Below are 21,436 nucleotides of genomic sequence, written 5' to 3' on the forward strand. Positions count from 1 at the left end.
GAAATTAGGATAGCAAAAACTAACTAACATAGTTTGTGGTGCTGGAATACAATTGTTAATTTAGCATTTATACCAGAAATTAGAGCCAACAGTAAACTGAACAGCAGTTCTTAGTGGATTAGTAAATGCACAATGAAGGATTTGCTAAAGAAAAAATAAGCTTTACAATGCATATAGTACACTACAACACACCAGTGCTAACCATGCATCCTTCTTAATCAAAAGTAATTTAACCAGCATATCATAAGATCTTCACATGCCACATTGTACAAATGAATTACCACTTTAATGATGGTTTGAAATGTTATTAAGACTAAAAGACTTGATATGAGTATGACTAGTAGATGCAGTATCTAAACTAAAGTGTTACCAAAATTTGCAATGCAAGTCAACCATATTCCTGTTTAACATCAATTTGTTCACGAACTCTGATGTCACAAAATTAAAATTTCAAGTTGTTTTGTATTTACAATGGCATAATTATAATGAGTGTAGGCAGGGCAGATACGCTGGAACGATAGGGAAGTCCACTGTGAATGCGTGATTGTTGTTTCTCAAAGCTTTATTATGATTGTAACTGCCTATTTGACATCAGAATTTTAAAGTAAACAGCGTTATCATTTTCACTATGAAGGACTATTTTTCAATGACTATTGAGCTTATATGTAGCTTAAATGCTTGCTATAGCTCATTGATGGTGGTCACATTTAATCAGACCTAATTTAATATATATTTTGTGTAAAAGGGTCCATCACATTCTAGTTACACCACTGTGTATACAGTATATATCTGTTCAAAAAGACTGAGAGACACACAAAGGTTTAGGATTAATGTGAGTAAACTCAGCGTGAAGTTCAGGCAGGATACTTACAGCTACTGAGAAGCTATGGGTGAGCTTATCCTTAGGCTGGGTTTATACTTCACGCGACACAACGCATGCTACAGCGGACTCTCCTGCTACGCAAACGTTGTACTGTTTATACTTGCGCGCATACTTTGCGTAAATCTGGAGGAACCCACCAGGTGGCAGTGCGTGATATTATTACGGTGAGAACAGGTTCAGCTTTGCTGTGTTGTGAATTGCTTGGAACACCCATTAAATTCCAATGACACCACAACATCTCTGAAAAGGATGTTTAATGATTAAATCCATTAATCCAGTGATGTGTCCATTCCACCAAGTATTGGGCACGAGACAGAAACAATTCCTAGACAGGGCATCAGCTCATCGCAAGGTGAATACAAGCACTCACGTACACTAGTGTCATTTTAGTGTAACCAAATCTGCAAATCTTTGGAAGGAAACCGGAGTACACTGAGGAAACCCAGCAGGAAAACATGTAAACTCCAGGCAGGGAATATCAGCGATGTGACTCCCTACAAGACAGCAGCGCTAATGCTCCGCCACCGTGTCACCCCCATGTGTATAATTATTAACAGTATTCATTATTTAAATGAAATAAACGATTTATCTGTAAAATGTAACATACATAATTTATTGCATTTCATCATGAAAGTGATATCAAGTATAAATCGCAGAGAGTTGGAATATCATACATTTAATGTGCTCAGTGTGGCGATCTATTGCTGTCAGGTCAGGAGGAAGCCCCAGAAAAAAAAGACGGCACAAAAGACGGTATGTGAGACTTATAAAATGTATTGTGTCATTACGATCAGGAATATGCGACGCTTGAATATAAAAGCACCACGAATGTATTTGTATGTCGGCATTTTGCTTCACCACATCGAACCATTCATCAAACATCGAAGCATGCACATCAGTCTTGTAGGATCCGCAAAGCGGCTTTCTGTCACATCTAGATAGTAACCAGAGACTCTGACGTCACATTCCAACTTTTAGCACACTGCGCACCCCAACTTTTTGCTGGTACTGCAACTCGTGCACACATCGCGTTAATTTCTGAGGACCTGCTTGTCGGACGTGTCAAATGAATGCCGGGAACGCGTGACAGCCATGATGCGGGCGCGTATGCATTCTGACTGTTCAAAGGACATTACAGAATCATCTCAATCTGTCCTTAAAGGTCTCAGCAACATTCTTGCTATCGTCATCTCCTTGGTCAAAACTTGCCTAAATGATTATAGATATATCATATATTTTTCTATTTCAGGTGTGATTTTCAAATCTGTCAGTCCCTGTCAACATAGGGTCACGGGGGTCTACTGGAGCCAATCCCAGTCAGCACAGGGCACAAGGCAGGAACAAATCCCTGGGCAGGGCGCCAGCCCACCACAGGACACACACACACACACACCAAGCACACACTAGGGACAATTTAGGAATGACAATGCTAAACTGCATGTCTTTGGACTGTGGGAGGAAACTGGAGCACCCGGAGGAAACCCACGCAAACACGGGGAGAACATGCAAACTCCATGCAGGGAGGACCTGGAAAGTGAACCCAGGTCTCTTTACTGCAAGGCAAATCTGTGTAAACTCTATATTGTATAACATGGTTATATGTTATTGGTCTAAAGTTTGAAATAAAATCAGGTTGTTTAGCTTGTTAGCTCAAAACTGGTCGGGTGTGTGTCTCTGCATGAGTGTGTACTTTTTTTTGCTATCCAAGAATTATATAGTACATGATGCTAGGATAGCTTCTAGATTCCATGTGAATCTGCAGTGGAAAAGTGGGTTTGGAGGAGGGATAGATGAATAATGCAGCATCAATGTCCCTGTTACACAGAATGATCAGATTTTCGGTTATAGTGCCTTCTTGATCTCCTTGGATGGTCTTGTGTAAGAGACAGTTTTTCAGTCACAGTTAGAATAATCTAATAAGTAGGGTAGAGTTATACTATTTATTAAAAGACTAACAGAATTAATAATAGTTATGTTTTTAACATCCGATCACTTGCTTCCCTATCCCGAGCCTGTAGCATTTTGTTATTCATCATCAAAAACCATCATAACCAAATGAGCCTAATAGACTGAAGTTCTCCTCAAATTTCTTGTTTACTTTTCTGAATAAATGAATGTATTTCTTCCTTGCAGGATTTCAAACTCTTGACCATGAAGACCAAATTGCTTTGATTAAAGGTTCAGCCGTGGAAGCCATGTTCCTTCGTTCAGCACAAATATTTAACCGGAAACTCCCCCAGGGTCACAATGTGGTACTGGAAGAAAGAATTCGGAAAAGTGGTACAGTATTATTATTACTGCTACAACTATTACCATTAGTGCTGATAGCAAAAGTAATATATTAGATATTTCTAGGAGCAAGATTTTACTGTATATTCATTATTATTTAAGAAGAGCACATTTACTTAAAGAAATGAATACAGAACCTGAACAAAATCACAAAAATAAAAATATTAAAAAATCTGAATTAAAAAATATTTTTTTAAACTGTTAAATGGTTCTTATTTTGTCTTTGATACTATATTTATAGTAAATTGTACATACCTTACAAGTAATTACCACAATCCCTTAGCATGGCTTTTAACAACTTTAACTGGCAAAGCATTGCTAAAATAGATCACTAATTACTAAAAACCTCTGTTCCACATGCATATTATGTACCCCCATACATCATTATGTGCTTTAAAAAATGGTTAAGTCAAAATAATTAAATTACTGAACAGTTTTAACAACGTTGCACTTATTAAAAGAAAATGTTCCACATATCTTAAGACGAGAACAAAACGAGTGGCTTCTTCCCAATCCCATAGCCATGAATGTTTTAAACCCAGATGATGTTGCTACAAATCACTGAATGATTATTACATAGAAAAGCTACACAACAAAAATAATTCACAAGTCAGTTGCACCAGGTAAAACACCAAATTGTGCCTATAGGCATAATGACTATGATATATGGATTGGTTCTGACCTCCACCATTGTATTAAATCATTGCTATTAACAGGACTTTATAAATAACTCAAGTCAGCATGTGATTTTACAGCACCCAGGGTTCTCATTTTGCAAAATTGAAAAAAAAACTCTACTTCACTGCAGTTTTACACTTATAAAAATATATATTGTCTACTGTAACTAAAGAGTTTCTTTTCAGAAGACTAAAACGAGACCAAACTTCAAAAAAGGATGAGAAAAGTGTGTAGTTACTCATGGGGATTAATTGTTCCAAGCTACACATTTTTTGATTTTTTAACACATGTGGGTAATGCGTAAAGTCTCCACCACAGTATTGTACATTGTAGACTATCCTGAGAAGGGCTGTGTCGCTAGCTGGACTAGGTCAGACAGACTTTGCCTTGCCTCTTTGTAATGACCATAGGCTCCAGAGGTTTACAATAATTCCTTTGGAATATCTGGAGACTTGAAATTTCACTTTCTCTGCCCTATTGAGGTGGCCTAATATTATTTTATTAATGAACTCTGAATCCAGAATGGCAGACATGCCAAAAAACACAACAACAAATAAGAATTACAGAAGGAATTTATTTTTCTTAAAAGATACTTTGAAATAAGAATACACATAAAGAAAAACAGTAAACACTAATCCACTGAAAAACTTGATTTTATACTATAGCCCTGCACCTGCCTACCATCCTTTCTTCTATAATGGTGGCATATCCTCCTCTATCTCCTTTCTAGGCATGTTATTGCCTCTACTCTACTCCTGACTCCAAGCCCATCTGCCAGAGATCCAAAGAGACAGGAGGACCTTCTAAGATAAAACCCGAGAGCACAGCTGGTGCCAGACCCAGCCTCCCAAGAAATAGTTCCAAGTCATCCAGAACCATTTTAATAATAATAATAATAATTCTTTGCATTTATATAGCGCTTTTTTAAGATGAGGGTGGCACCACAACATCAGTTCTTCTGCTGGTGGCCCTAAGTGCCATTGCCCTCTAATTCCTTATACTCCAGGACACCTTGTTGTCCCAACAACGGATCGTTCTAAATAACCTCCTGTGCCAGAGGTTACCATCCATTCCAGGAAATGTTTCACACAACTCTTTGGATGGGTTGACAATCTCCTTATAATGTGACTTGGTGTCTAGCATTACTTCACAATGTATATGAAATTGTTCACCTACATGCCCACTAGCCTCATGTTACAGCAGCACTCTCCCCTAATAACACTATACTTATCTCCCAAATCCAGACTCAAAGCAGCATTAGCTTCATATACCCTTAGAAACACTTCTGAGGTCACTTCTCGCATCAAAGCAAACCTTTCCTTGCTCTAGCAATATAAACTAAAGCACACTTTAGCATACCACTGGGCTGTGCATGCAGTTATTGCAATTGTTCTATTTAATTTAATTCAACTGAAAAGTAGGAGAGGCATAGAAAGAACTTCAAGTTCAAGGTTTATGTCATCTGTGTATAGGTTAGGGTAGGTTAGGTTGGGAGCATGCGCTAATAGTTAGCGAATTGTCGCACCCACCATATGCCGAACAACCTGGACTGGGACCCAAGTGCAGCGGGTGACACTTCAACACCACATTGGCTGGAGTGAAAATCTTGCATTGTCTCCCTCAGACAAGTTTCAGTAATTTGTTACCAATGACAGACAAAAAAGACACTGAATATAGTGTTATACATTTAATGATTCATACATACATGTGACAAAATTGACCCTAAGGACCTATACTGTATGTATGTATGTAATATACAGTGTGTTCCACAAACATTCGTATATTTCTAAGAATGTATGTCTGCTGAATAACTTTATTACATATGAATAAAATTTGTCTCTGAATCTACTACTGTAAGTGCTAAAGGTCCTTTTACTTTTGTACAGGGGTAATTAGTGCATGAAGTGGATACACATAAGTGCAGTGCCCTATGTAAGAGGTAACTTCAAGCTCTGCAATCCAGTAATATTCAATCAAAGATTGGTTGGTAGGGGTCCCCCATGGAGTTTCAAGGACCACAACACACAGACAGTTGTTCAAAGGGGAGTTTTGGGCTCTTTTGTAGTTCAAGCTCTGTGGGTAATACTGACATTTTGAAGAAGACAGAGACCACAATTCACTCATTAGGATATTAAAAAACATCATTGAAAATAGGTCAGCAAATTGGTCACCACATGTTTTAAAACATGTCAAACTTGGTGCAACTGAGGACAGGGCACTCAAAGCTCAGAAGACACAACCACAGCAACAATAAATTAAAAAACAAACAAAAACAAAATAAAAATTATTTAAAATATTTTTTATAATAAACTGATTTAAATATAATTATACAAATGAGGGATTTTGGGTGAAATTAAACCAGCTTAATAAAACCATGTTACACATGCTCTATGTATTGTTTTCTATTAAACACACATCGCCTACCCTCATTTTTTCTGACGATTCAGTTTGGCCCATACATGGATAGAAAAAGATTCAAACTGTATTGCTGTGTTTAGTGTCTTTAGTGTGTTAATCCATTCTTCTAAAAAATGGAAAAGTCAACAGTTTTTTATGTTACCTTATGAATCCCCTACAGCTTTAACACTCTCTAGTTTGTTATTGTTATGGTGTTTAAGAACTAGAAGCTGGACAAGATATGAATAATAATCAAATAAAAAACTGCTGTGAAAACTGAAAGTTTCAGCAATATTAAATCTCATAGCTAATATATAATCCTCACTTGTAGTAAAAAAGGACCCTAAACAATTCAGTAACCAGTAACACACAGATACACCAGCACACCACTAATTTCTGTTTCAGTATATTGTCCGCAATCTTGGATACAGACTGCATATTGTGCCCACTCATGAAGTATCACATCCTTGATATGCCAAGTATAATTTCCAAAGACACACTCTTAGCAACTAACAGAAAGGGAATTCTCTTTAAATACCAAACATAATAACAATCACAATGAACGTTGTTCTGGACATAATAAATATATAAAGTAATAATTCCAACAAATTCCTGAAAGAGCAAAACATCGTAAAAACACTAAAGAACGAACAAAAGAATGTATTTAGATCAGTAAAAATACAAAATGTAGTCATATCATTACAGTTATCCACTTCCTAAACCTTGCTTAGAAAGATACTGGGCGGAGGAGCTCCATTGTCACAGAGTTTTATCCTGACTTACATTAGTCCTCTTTGTCACCTTTTTCTAGTTCACTTTTTTATTGTTCCTGTTTGAACTATTCAGGTTGCATTTGGTGTAAATAATTGCAATGAGACGTCAAGCAAAATGACACCTCTTATTGGCTAACTAAAAAGTTTGCAATATGCAAGCTTTTGAGGCAACTCAGGCCCCTTCTTCAGGAAGTTTGAAGGCGCCTATTACAAACTGCCTAAAGATGGAGGCTGATACTTTAATCCTCAATACATTTAAGCTGCTTGTAAAGCATTAATTGTATATTAATTAAAATATACTGTTACCTTTGTGTAGGGCTTATTTTTGCTGAAACATATTATACATTTTGTTTTCTTTTGGTTTTTATTTATTGTACACATTTGTGTATGGGCTGTTGTATAATGGTTAAGATACTTAGTAATTGTAAGACACAAATGTATAAGTTCAGTCTTCACAACTGACTCACTGAGTGATGTTGAGCAAATCACATAACCTGTCTGTTCTTCATCTGCTGAAACAGTTGGGTCATTGTTACTTTTTCCATAGGATGTATGTTTGAAGTTTAAGCTCAAGTTCAAATATCTTGTGATCTGTAGAAAGTATACGGCATTACAGTAGTGCAGAAGAGACCAATGCTCCTGCTTCATAGATGCAGTTGTTGTCTATGTACAGTTTGCATGTTCTTAGCATATCTATGTGTATGAGTATATCCGCTTTTCCTCCCATGTCCTTAAAGATGTGTAGGTTTGGTTAATTAGCTATTCTATATTGGTTCTAGTGGTGTGTGAGCTCAGGTATGTGTGAGTGAACACTGTGATTGATTAGCTGTCTGTCCTGGTCCATTTCCTGCTTTGCTCTCAGTGCTTCCAGGTTAGGCTCTGACTCGCAGATTGAATGGGTTGAGAATGTTATGCTATGTTAATATAATGATTAGGAGTTCCAAACGTAACAAAAGGGTGTGACACCTTCATATAAGCCACAAAAGCAGGTCAGGATCTCCACTGGCCTAGACACAATAGCCTCGCCCCAAACCAACTTCTCCCTCCAACTACTGGATGTCGGCTTCAGCCCAAGCAAGTTCCAAAATATCCCAAATGTTTCACAAATGGGAGAGATTGCAAAAGCCTGGGGTTGTATAGATAGAAAGTCTATTAACAAGAATTGTGCCTAACTTGGCTGAGAACACAGTCCAATTAGCAGAATCAAAATTAATTCAGTTTATTTTTGTATTGCACTCTTCACTGAGTGTAGGCCCAGAACACTGTGACAAGTTCCCAGATTAACTACAAATACAAACTTTACTAATCACATAATGAGTGCATAATGACACAAAATAGTGTGAAACTGATTTACATATATTGAGCCAGCACTCTATGTCCATTAACTAATTGTTGAACTCTGACCAGTTGACAACTAAAATAAAAACTCCAGTCAACAACACCCCTGGAGAAAATAAACCACTGATCTTCTACCAATTAAAAGTAATAGAAATAACAAAAATCTGAGAAGCAGTAATTCAAAACTAATTGAAATTACAATAGAACAGAAAATAAATCACACCCTCTCTATGAGAATAATGCATTCTTAGGAAAATTGTTCAAGGATGAGGAATTGCTATTCAAAAATGTAATCACCATTAATTTAAATAGGACAAAAATATATATTTTACCAAGTGTGAAAACTGACATTGATTTTTCCTAAAATAACTTCAAATTTCCATCAAAATTAACACAATCACTTAGCTAATAATGGATATGAAAACACATTTTAAAGAGGACATTTTCTCTGTGTTAATGAATCACTAATGATACTGCTGTTTATCAGCTACCATTGCACTTGTTCATAAATACTGTATTATGCATTTACATTTTTGATTGCATTACATTTACTGTTAAATTCTGCACTTATGGTTAAATCCAAGTGCTATTCACAGAATTACTTAGGTTATTGACAAAGAGTTTGAGAAAATATGCATCATCTGGATTTGTTCTTGTTATTAAACTTTATCATAAAATGTAGAAAATGTGTTGCTATAGTGAGCTCAGCCAGAAAATAAAATCAGGCACTAGCATCTAAAATAGCTTTAAGACACGGTATTAATTATACATTCAGTAGCTTAAACTGAAGACACAGGAATATATGAATATTTAAGATGACTGTCTTTGTTTTCCTTACAATCTTGGTGTCAGTTACTGATATCATCAATAGACACTATATCAAGTGTAATTTAGGAGTACTGTTTCATGCCTTTCTGTGTCAAGGTTGAGTTGGGTGAAATAAACACAGCATATGGGGAGTTCTTACATGGTAGGTGTACATGAAACATAAAGGAAACAAATGGGATGCAGGACTTTTTTAATGGTTAACTTATAAATTACAACTATCCAATAATTATTTCTGATTGAAGTGTTTTCCATTCTCTCTGCCTACGTTATTCTACTAAGGTACATCACGTAAGTCATGTCTATATATAAGCCCACAAGGCAAAAAATTAGTTAAGTGGGGTTATTTTATTTAATGTTTTCATAAACCACGGCATAAATTCATGATTCAAAAGACTCAAGAAGGCAATTTTGAAAATGATGTATCCCAAAAACCATTCAGATTTATTCAATCTTGAGTTTTAGTTTCTATTTTACAAATATAAGGTAACTGTTGGGTGGCACGGTGGTGAAGTGGTAGTGCTGCTGCCTCGCAGTTAGTAGACCTGGGTTCGCTTCCCGGGTCCTCCCAGTGTGGAGTTTGCATGTTCTCCCCGTGTCTGCATGGGTTTCCTCTGGGTACTCCAGTTTCCTCCCACAGTCCAAAGACATGCAGGTTAGGTGGATTGGCGATTCTAAATTGTCCCTAGTGTGTGCATCTGCATCACTGGACAAGTCAGTTGCGGCCTGGTCCTGCTCACTGAGATTCTGACTTGGCTCCAGTATGTTAGGTGTTTAGCAGTTACCTCTAGTCGAAACCGTGTCCTGAATGTGTGTTTACTTTGATGTGGACATGACATACATGGGGTAAGATGAATGATGCAATTTCTTGCAGCCTGAGCCACAGGACCTATGTTTTATTTCCTTTCTGTCAGGTTAGTCTTTAGGGAAACTTATTTATTATTTGTTTTACTATATGCTGCTCTTTTTTTGCAAATCAACACCTATAATCGACAACTTTTGCACAGATTCTCCATTTGTATTCTGGAAGACCATAGGCTATGCTTTATTCTGAACTTTACTCCCCTTTGGGGAACTTTATTTAGTGAACAGACCTCTGATTATAGGAGGCATTTCTGGGACTCGGCACAGGTATGCAAAGTTGCTCCCCATGGTTTGTTTAGTCAGTGAAATTTTGGTTTGGTACCAAACCTTTTGCCCCTTTATTTAATGACTTATTTTGCCCCTTTATTTAATGACTACACCAATGTCATAATCAAACCCATGCAGCACTGAGTAACCCTGCTAGCATTTAATATTATTGTTTCTTTTGTATAAAATCTTACATTTATTTAAATTTAAATTCATCACATATGCTGTAAGCCTAAAGCAAAATTCTTACCAGGTTTTTCTATAATGATTATATTGTTTCTCTATTAGCCACTTATCAGCCTTAGTTTAGTGTCATTATAAATAAAATAAAATAAAATAAAAGTGTCATTATATAAATAAAAAGCAGTGGCCCCAGCACTGATGCCTGTGGCATCCCAGCCATCTGCATATTGTCAGTTGAATTTCCCTCCTTTTTGTTTTATCACTAGCCTCTGAAGAATTACCTTATCCAAAAACCTATTGAAAATCCAAATTAGCCTGAAAAAAAAACACTTTTATTTTCTCATATTTGTGAAAGCCATACTAGCTGATCACTAACACATCATACTTGATGTGTTGCTCAATTTTGTATTTAATTATTGTTTCCATTTATTTGTCTGTGATAAATATTAAGCTAACCTATCTATAGTCTGCTTTTAGTCTTTATGAATTTCCTCAAAATGCATTGATTACCAAAATATAAACATTAATAATCTTATTGAGTTCATTAAAGGTGATTGAGGAGTGCACACAAGCTAAAAGATGACCAAGCAGAAAGTGTACTGGTAAACCAGTGCCATCATTTATTGACATTGTGTCCTCAGTAACCCAAGAGGACCCAGAGGTGGATATTAAAGCTTGTAAATATTGAACATTCAGGACAAATTACTTAAATGAGAAAGAATTCTCCAGCCTTGTTGTTGGCCACTGGAGGCTCATGAGGCTGTGCAGGGTTGTGTGGCATTATAAGTATGGAATAAAGTTCAGAGTGGTGAGTGCGTTCTAGTGTTGAAGGGTTCTAGGCACCCTACACTGGAGACGGCCTTCAGGTCCATTAGTCGGGCCTAGAAATTTAGCTGTTTTATTGTTTTGATGTTATTTTTTGTGTATTATTTACTTGTTATTTTCAACACTTTTCTGTGTGTTTTATTTTTGTAATTATAACACCCATTTTGATATAGATTGGCTTGTTAGCCCTCATGAAGGATCTGGGACAGTTAAAATGCTCCTCTTACAGTCCAAAGTATAGAGAACATCCTTTGAACTTTATTTCCATAACACTGTCAGTGGAATAATGTTTGATTTGGCAAGACTCATACAAATGAAATGTCAATGAAAACATGCAATCTTAATCATCATTCTCCTGCAGGCATCAATCAACCATGTTACACAAACACATTTCTATTCATCAAATGTGTGGGGTTATAACTGAATTAATAGTTAAATACAAATGCAAGTTTTTGAAGATGAAAATTATCTCTATTGTATTACTTGGGGGCTTTGCCCCCTGCTCACTGTGCTTGCCAAAGCCTGTGCTATGTGCCAACCACTTTGCGTCTCTGACGCTTGCTTTGTGAAGAGGGGGGCTGCATGCACCCCAAGGAGATGCGGTCGCTCCTCTTTCACCCCCTCTTAAACGGTGATACAATGGGAAACACATACTGTACAGTTTTTTTTACCTCCTCTTTGCTCGATCAGTTGCTGGCTTGCTGCTGCTGCTGCGCCATGTGATCTGCAGTTCACCCAGCACTCTTCTGTCATATCACCTATGTCCATATTTTCGATCTCTTTTCGATTTTACCTTTTCATCAATATCGCAATGAATTTTGATTCCGTGTTTGGAATTACATCGTGACAACGCAACATATAACTGCCCGTGAGTGAATATCGTTTCTTTCTCTCTACAAGAAATGTGTCTGACTGACATAACCACGCAGGACTTTTACAAATCTCTTTGCATAAGCTCTTGTTGTCTCGCGGGACATGAAAGTGTCTCTGAGACAGTCACATCTCGTCTCCTTCCAAGATTTTTTTTTATAATTGAGAGATAACAAGCACCAAGATGAAAAATTGTCACACCACACAGAAATTCCTGTTTATCCTTATTTTGCATATATTTATTTTGGATCTTTTATTGAATTTATTAAAAGTATATATAACATTTCATACAATCATGTCAAACTTAACAAAACTAAAATCAAATCAACCCCCACCTATGAGAAAGAGAGGAACACCAACAGTCAGAGCAAAACTGTTGAGAGTAGTAAAGAGAGAAAAGAGACTCCCCCCCCCCCCCCCCCCCCCCCGATATAAATGTTTATTCTAAAATGTTATTGATTAGTTCCTGCCAGGTTTTAAAAAAGTATTGCATTTAAATAGGATAGAGATAATGTCCTCTGAAGTAAGTGTGAAAGATCAGTTAAGGTCTTTCTTTTAGGGATTTCCAAAAGAATAGTCAGGCACATAAGCAATGGCCTAAACACACAAATCTTCATGCTATTTATGCATATTCCTAGGAAAATAAATCAAACCAGAGCAAACATCATAACCCAAAGCCTATTATTATATAATTTCATTGAATATGTTACTCTTGCTATTTCATTCTTTTAATGTCTTACAGTTCATATATTTCTTGCAGCTATTATGACCTGTAGGGAGCATCTCAGGACCCCAAACACCAGACACAAATTAACCAAAGTTAGTCCCAGGTTCAAATAAACTACATGTATTTTTAGTAAATTAAATACCTTATCATAGTTTTCTTCTGTCAATTCCCCAGAAGTACAAATCTTTGCCTCCTTTCTTTTATCTGCAGCTCCTTTCCAGGCAGGCATTGTGCTTCTCCTGTTCCAACTCCAGCTCACCTGAGTAGGGCGGAGTGGCTATTTTTATGCCAGACCCAGGAGTACTTCCGGTGCCAGAACATTGCACTCAGGAAGCACTTCTGGGTCAAGTGGAGCTGCCATAAAATAAGAGAGATCCCTGGAGGCAGCTCTTCAGGACTATTCAACAATTTGTTCCTGATAACTGCAAGGTATTTATTTATTTATAATGACCAGGTTACGTCCCAAACTGTGAGGTCCCAAATTAAACCATTCCATTGTAAGTGTCCACACAGAACGTCACTAAAACCACTGAGCACTGCATTCATCTTTCTTACAGGTGTTAACAACTTTTACCCCATTCCACTCTTTTCACTTCTAACGAGGCAAGTCTCTCTTTTAAATGCCCTTTAATGTCTCCCTAGAGGAACCAACATTTGCAATGATAATCCAATAATTCCATACTGTTGGTGACATACACTGCTTCTTCTTCTTCATTAAGCCTGCCAGTCTACCCATTGTTACCGGTGTATTTCTTCTGATATGAATTATGTTTAAGTAAACTACTAAAATTTTTCCAAACTGAATAGTCCCAGTCACATTTTTTGCAGTTCTCTATTTTTGCTTTCTACTACAGTGTTTTATTTCTCCTTAGGTATATCCGATGACTACATAACCCCAATGTTTAATTTTTACAAAACTGTTGGAGAATTGCAGATGACGCAAGAAGAACATGCTCTTCTTACTGCTATCACTATCTTGTCCCCAGGTAAGTATTTTATCATACCAAAAAAGAAAATAAATAAATAAAAACAGAAGACACGTGAAATTGTCAAGCTGGTGAATGTTTGGGGTTTAATGCTTGGGGATACTGTACAATATAAATATATTCTGCTTCTCAGTTTTGCCAAAGTACACTTATAAACCCTTAAAGATTAAAACTAGCAAATCTTCAAGCCTGGAAACATCAGAACATATAGCAAAATAGAGTCTAGAGGCCACAGAAATGCCTACTGAGTTTTCTTCTTAAAGTACGCTGCAGTTAATTTAATTAACAAATTCCTCAGTACTTACTGGTTAAGGTTAAACAAACAATGAATCTATGCTTCTTAGCTGTATGTGCTTCCCTTATTTATCAGTTGTTAATCAGGAATAAATAATTATTTACAACATAACACACAAAACACATTGTATTTGAGCCAATGGACTGGGGGTGTTATATTTTGCATTTTATTAGACCTTCACTTCGGAAGGCACTGGATTCTCAGGAATTGGGACGATCATGGAATATGTAATTTTTAAATGTTGCTGTATATATCAGTCTAGTTTAATCTATGTTTTCAATTTATTTTGTTCTTGTAGATTTGCTTCCACTGTCCTTTCTATATACACAGTCATGTCAGGTGAATTAGCAGAATGCCTTATTTTATACAACCAATTTTTCTTGGGTCAAAGGTTTCATAATGACTTATATATTAGTATATATCTCATCACACCGGCACCTGTTAAGAGGTGGGATATATTAGGCAGCAAATGAACATTTAGTGGAAGGATCAGAGCGACTTTGATGAGGACCAAATTATGATGGCTAGACAACAGGATCAAATCATCTCCAAAACAGCAGATCTTGTTTGGTGCTCCTGGGATGCAGGGATTAGTACCTACGAAAAATGGTCCATGGAAGGACAACCGGTGAATTGACAACAGGCTCATTAATGCATATGGGGAGCGAAGGCTTGCCCATCTGGTCCAATCCCACAGAAGACCTACTACAGCACAAATTGCTTAAAAACTTAATGCCAGCCATCAGAGAAAGGTGTCAGAACACACAGTGCAATGCAGCTTTTTGTGGTTTGGGTTGTGTAGCCGCAAACCAGTCAGAGAATCCATGCTGACCCCTGTCCACTGTCAAATGCGCCTGTAATGGGCAAAGAACTGGACCATGGAGCAATGGGAGAAAGTGGCCTGATCTGATCAATCGTGTTTTCTTTTAGATCATGTGGATGACTGGGTGAGTGTGCACCATTTATCTGGGGAAGAGATGACAGTAGGATTGACTATGGGAAGAACGTAGTGTTCTGCTGGGAAACCTTGGGTCCTAGCATTCATGTGGATGTTACATCGATACATGCCACCTACCTAAAGATTGTTATAGACCATGTACCTTCATGGCAACAGTATTCCGTGATGGCAGTGGCCTACTTCAGCAGTATAACGCATCCTGCCACACTGCAAAAATTATTCAGGAATGGTTTGAAGAACATGACAAACAGTTGAAGGTGTTGACTTGGGCTCCAAATTCCCCAGATGTCAATCTAATCGAGCATCTGTGAGATGTGCTTGAAAAATAAATCCGATCCATTGAGTTCCCACCTGTCAACTTACAGGACTTCAAAGATATGCTGCTAACATTTTGGAGCCAGATACAACAGGACACCTGCAGAGGTCTTGTGCTGTCCATGCATCGATGTGTCAGAGCTGCCTTGGTAGCACAAGGGGTACCTACACAATATAAGGCAGGTGGTTTTAATGTTGTATAATGCTTTAAGCCATAGTCTACTTTGAAGTTCAATATGAAAAATAAGTAAAATGTGGAATATCAAATGGTGACAAACACTTTTTCATGCCAGTAAACATTTAGTATAGATAACTCATAAATCAACATACTGGAACACATTGCAGATCACTTCTATGACTGTGGTGTCTATTTTGGAGGAATGGAAGCTATTTGGAATAGGGGGCACAACAGGCATAATACAGTACATGCACATTTTGGCATACAATCAATTTATATATGGTTTAATATTTTAAGTTTTACTTATGTTCTTATGTACAAATTGTCACATGTGAGCATTACCATTATTTAACACTTCATGCAACTTGATAATGATCTTACATAGACTCATTTTGAGTGACACTTATATTTTAGAATAACAGTCAAAAACAAGTCCTTGGATTTACCAAAAAATTAAGAAAGACCTATAAAGTAGTAAACTGATTTGATTTTGTTTCCTAACCTTTGATGACTTGTTTAACTCTTTGATTCTAGAAAACAAAAAAGTTTGTCTTTACTCTAAGCCCGATCATGAAAGAAATTCAAAGTTTGTTTTCTAATTCCAATTCCATAAACATTAAATAAAAACCTTTGAAGAGAACAAATCCTACAGCACTTTATGGGCTATCTAAACAAAGAGCCACAACAAAGGAGTATTGGTGCTGGAGTTGTGCAAATTTAGCTTTAGCTTTTGGGTTTGTGATTTGTGATGTGTAAATGTGGTTGTATGGTAATAGGCAATTTTAGCAATAACAATATTCAGAGAGCAGTTACAATTATTAGCAAAACGCAGGCTAAGGTCAGACCACAGATCAGGTGAAAACCACATTGAAATCAAAGGTTCAACAACAAATGAATGTATCTGAGAACAGAGAAAATAGACATTTGATAACTACAATCAAAATCTTGATTCAGTAATGGAATACTGAAAGGTATTAAGGGCCTGTAGGAACTGTAATTGAGCTAAAATTGTGCTAAAATTTGCTTAAAGTAAGTAATTGATGTTGCTTGGAAGCATAAATATGGACATGTAATACAAGGAGAGTCTAGCTGAGAACAAGGTCAAAAGAAGAGTTTGGCTATATCTATGTTTGGATTTGGACATGAAAGATTGTAATTTACATTTCAGTTGGAAACCTCTGTATAAAAAGTATATATAAAATCTGCCCTTTTCCTTGGGCAGAACACTGGTCTGTGCTACTGCCTTACAGTTCCACAGTCCTGGGACTGAATGCCAGCCAATGCACATTTTTTCTATGCCTGTGTGGGTTTTCTCCAACTTCTCTGATTCCCCTTTCACTTTACACAGACACGTGTTTCATGTCAGTTGCTGACCATAATATTGGCCTGGCGTGAGTGAGTATGTTAGAGTGTGCTCTGTGATGAATAAAAATGCATCTCCACACAATTAATAAGTCTTTGGCTTTAAGAAGAATGAAAGAATTTAGTGGTTTTCTAAGTGGATTTTACCTATACTACATAAGCATGAATGGTTTTCTCCTGCAGACCTTGATGTGTCCATTCATGCTGGGGTGACAGAGTATATAATTTGGGGAGGCCTACCTGGTTTTTTCTTTGTGTCATTCAAAGTGGCCACACCCTTAAGGAAATTGGAAAACTTGTATTAGATAATGTATTTGGGAAATTTGGCAGTTATTCATCCAGTCAATAAACATTTCTGAAATTTGCTATCTGTAAGTAAATGAATAATACAAAGGGTAGCTTCCAAGTAAGTTTTCACAGAGCCACTATTGTACCATAAAGCAAATGTGAATGAAGACTTTTGAAAGTTGCTTGACAAAGAATTTCTGCATTTGCTTTCCTGGCTTCAGTCATTGTTATTGCAAAATCTGCATTTGCTTTCCTGCATTTCGTGTTCCAAGTTCGTATAGCTCTTCCCACGTTGCAAAAATGTCCACATTAGGTTGATAGGCATGAACCTATTTGAGTGAATGTAAGATTATATCTTAGTGTCCCCCTAATGAACTGTAGTGTCTTCTAATATTATTCTAATATTTGGAGATAGCTCCTTCCCCAAACTATGCGACTCTTCAATTCCTCCCTTGGGGGGGGGGTGGGGGTGGGGGGGGGGGGATAAACGTTAACATTATACAAAGTTATTGTCTGTTTTTACCTGCATTGTTATTAATCTTTAATTTAATATTGTTTTTTGTATCAGTATGCTGCTGCTGGAGTATTTGAATTTCCCCTTGGGATTAATAAAGTTTATCTATCTATCTATCTATCTATCTATCTATCTATCTATCTATCTATCTATCTATCTATCTATCTATCTATCTATCTATCTATGAAAATTGTAAGAAGTGATCAGCATGTTATTAACACAATGCTATTCAATAACTCAACTGGGGCAACTGTGCCACCTAGAGGATTTATTTATTGGGACTGAAAGTCTGGCCATTCTAATTATTTTCTTATCATTAAAGCATGAATTTGCTGCTTAACTCTTGTCTTAAAAGTACCTTGGTTATTTTGGAAATCATTCATTTTTTACTTTTTAATTGTTCTGTATTACTCGTCTTTTAAACATAGTCCATATCTACAGCCATCCCAACTTTTCCTGATAAAAATAAGATTGTTTGTTGTTTTGCATGATTCCAAAAGCATTACTAAACATTCAAAATTCTGCACAAAGATTTTCATCCCCACATAGATGTAGATGAAGCTATTATTCAAACCTTACATATTATACAAATGGCACAGCCTGACATTACATTACAGACTACATTAATACACCAAATCTGTATGTATTATTCTATTAATAATTAAGGCTATTTTCAGGGTTCCTTTGAGATGGTCTAGTGAATTTCTGGGAGCTTACTCCTGATACTTTGAGAGGAGATCACTGAGAAAACTGGAGAAATTAGGAGAATAAGACTGACAACCTTGTTGGGATAAATGGTACTTGTCAAAAATAATAACTGTTCTAAGAGTATAGCACTGGTGGATAAATCCCACCAAGAATAACATGGCTTTGCAACTTCTAAACCTGGGCATGAAACCAAAATACAACACATGGTTTCATGGGTCACCAGAGGAAACTGGCTTGTTGGCCTCAAGTCTTTATAGGCCTGCCGCAGACCTTACAGTGACTCTGGAAATAGCCCAGATGTGATCCTCGGGTCAGTTTACAAGGCCCTTTTATACTAACTGAGCAAGACTGCAAGAGAAACAAGTGCTTTGGTGTGGCACCCTGTGGTGTAAGAGTGGAAAACCATAATCCCTCAACTTATTTAGAGCAAAGCTTGTTTACTCAGACCTAGTAAGGTACTAAAAAGGTGTCCGTTTGGTGTCTTGAATATATATTTTATATTCTTTCTTATTTAAACATTCTTTTTTTGGTGTGTAATAATAGTTTTATTTGGATCATTTCTGGGTTCTGTGGTACTGTTCATTGAGGATTGTCATATTTCTTCTTATTCAGCAAAACAGGATTTGAGTTCAAAAACATTTAGTTAAAAAAAAACAAAAACTACAGAGCCACTGTTTTGCATTTTGCAGAACTGACATCAGATTGAAGTTCTGCTAAAGCTCTCAAATTCCTATTTTAATTCATTTTTGGCAAAATTTTACGTGTCACATGTAAGGAAAAGTACTGAAAGACCATCTAGTTGCTAAATGGAGAACTTCTGGCTGCTTTGTCTTTTACATCTTATTACTAAATAAGGAGCCATTAACACACTGAATGCAGCTGTTTAAGATTGAAATAAGCAATTAAGGGCGGGGAGACTTAACAAGCGAGACCACTAAAATGAAGCATCAAACTATCACTTAAGCAATAAGTGTTTCATCAGCAATAATTGATTGCTCTTTAAGAAACTAGGTTGGAACAAAAACCTGCAACCACTGCGGCTCTCCAGGACTGACGTTGCCTACCCCTGGTCTAGAGCAGTACTTCTCAAACTCGGTCCTGGGGACCCACTGTGGCTGCAGGTTTTTGTTCCAACCAGCTTCTGTTTTTAATTGGACTCCTGGGCTAATTAAGTGAAGTGTTATTTCTCAAGTTCTGTGTTTTGGGAACAATACAAAAAATAGAAAACTAAGTTTGGTAAAACTTATACGGGAATAATGTATTTTTTTAACAATATTTTCATCTTGATTTTCATTCTACTTTTCCAGGTGTTCAAATTGTTTAATTAATCCATTATTTACTAATTAGTGGGTATGACGCTAAAGTAGTTGCAGCCTTTGATTATTCAGTATTGTTTTTATTTGTCATTAATAAGATACAATGAAGCGGGAAAACTGCACAGAGAAAGGGCAAAATATAATGAAATCAACAAAAGAGAGTTAAGCATTTAAATCTATAGCAAAAGCAGAATTATTTCTAAATGTCTTATAAATGTAAAAATCATGCTGCTGTGATTTTCTGAATGTAGAATAAGAGAAAAATAATACCAGCTAATGAAATGAGATCCGTGTTATCAGGTGTTGTCACTGATTATGAAGCTGGGTGGAACAAAATCCTGCAGCCACAGGGGGGCCACAGGACTGAGTTTGGGAAACACTGGTCTAGAGTACCACACATATTGCCAAATATAACCAAATAATAAGAATAAATAAGAGAAGACATATTACAATAAACTCCCCAAACCACACACCTTAAAAGCAGGTCCCTCAGAACAATCTGATTGGTCAGTTTGGCTTTGGTAATGTGATTGAAAGAGGAAGAGCCAGTGTGAGACACACAAGGAGGAGGAAAGGCATAGTTGCCATGCTGAGGAAGTCGTCTTCAAGTACGGAGAGTATAAAAGCACATAGGAGGTGAGAAAGGAGCCTTGAAAATAGTCACAGGGTTTGAGAAACAGGATTTACTGGAACCCATTCATGAGCAGTTCAGACATAAGCAGATAATTCTGAAAAGTGCTAAAAGTACACATAGAGGATACCAAATATCCATCCATCCATTATCCAACCCGCTATATCCTAACTACGGGGTCACGGGGGTCTGCTGGAGCTAATCCCAGCCAACACAGGGTGCAAGGCAGGAAACAAACCCTGGGCAGGGTGCCAGCCCACTGCAGGGCGTGCACACACACACACACACGCACACACCATGCACACACTAGGGACAATTTAGAATTGCCAATGCACCTAACCTGCATGTCTTTGGACTGTGGGAGGAAACTGGAGTACCCGGAGGAAACCCACGCAGACACGGGGAGAACATGCAAACTCCACGCAGGGAGGACCCGGGAAGCAAACCTGGGTCTCCTAACTGCAAGGCAGCAGCACTAGGATACCAAATATTTTTAAAATTATTTTAATACCTGTCTTTAACTGGTAGCAAAGCTAGTAAATAAACAAATTAAAAAGAAGTATCCACAAGACTGCTTCTAACCACCCATTTTGTGATTGTGCTTTATCCATTAAAAATCATACAGTAGTAAATTATTATCATTACTGATTAGAATTCCTCATTTATTCAATCTGTTGAATTTGACAATACTCTGTGCTCAGCACTGTGCAATTTTAATTGAGGGCACTATGTAGGAATAAATGGAATTAAATATATTTTAAGTATTTAATTAAATTATTTTATCTAATCAAAGTATGTTTTTTTTCTAATGCAAAGGCTTTTTTTACATTTGCAACTGAAACATGGCAGTATGCTAGAATAAACTAGGTGTTAACTAAAGTTAGATAGACACAGCAGATGTAAAATAGTACTTAAAATGACTTGTGTTTCTTGATTTTTGCTGAATAAGTATTTATAAAAAATTTA

General features: G+C 36.8%; 2 protein-coding genes across 3 annotated transcripts in view; one reads left to right on the forward strand and one right to left on the reverse strand.

The window, feature by feature from the left end:
* Nucleotides 1-21,436, reverse strand: part of LOC127528026 (craniofacial development protein 2-like) — a 1,148,403-nt gene that overhangs the window by 412,429 nt on the left and 714,538 nt on the right. The window lies entirely within an intron of this gene.
* Nucleotides 1-21,436, forward strand: part of nr1h4 (nuclear receptor subfamily 1, group H, member 4) — a 79,959-nt gene that overhangs the window by 57,229 nt on the left and 1,294 nt on the right. For both annotated transcript variants that reach the window (XM_028816365.2, XM_028816374.2), the window contains 2 exons: nt 3,017-3,163; nt 13,792-13,905. In XM_028816365.2, coding sequence (XP_028672198.2) covers nt 3,017-3,163; nt 13,792-13,905 — 261 coding nt within the window. The remainder of the gene's footprint in view (nt 1-3,016; nt 3,164-13,791; nt 13,906-21,436) is intronic.

Source organism: Erpetoichthys calabaricus, chromosome 1 (assembly GCF_900747795.2).
Source record: "Erpetoichthys calabaricus chromosome 1, fErpCal1.3, whole genome shotgun sequence".
Taxonomy (NCBI): Eukaryota; Metazoa; Chordata; class Cladistia; order Polypteriformes; family Polypteridae; genus Erpetoichthys; species Erpetoichthys calabaricus.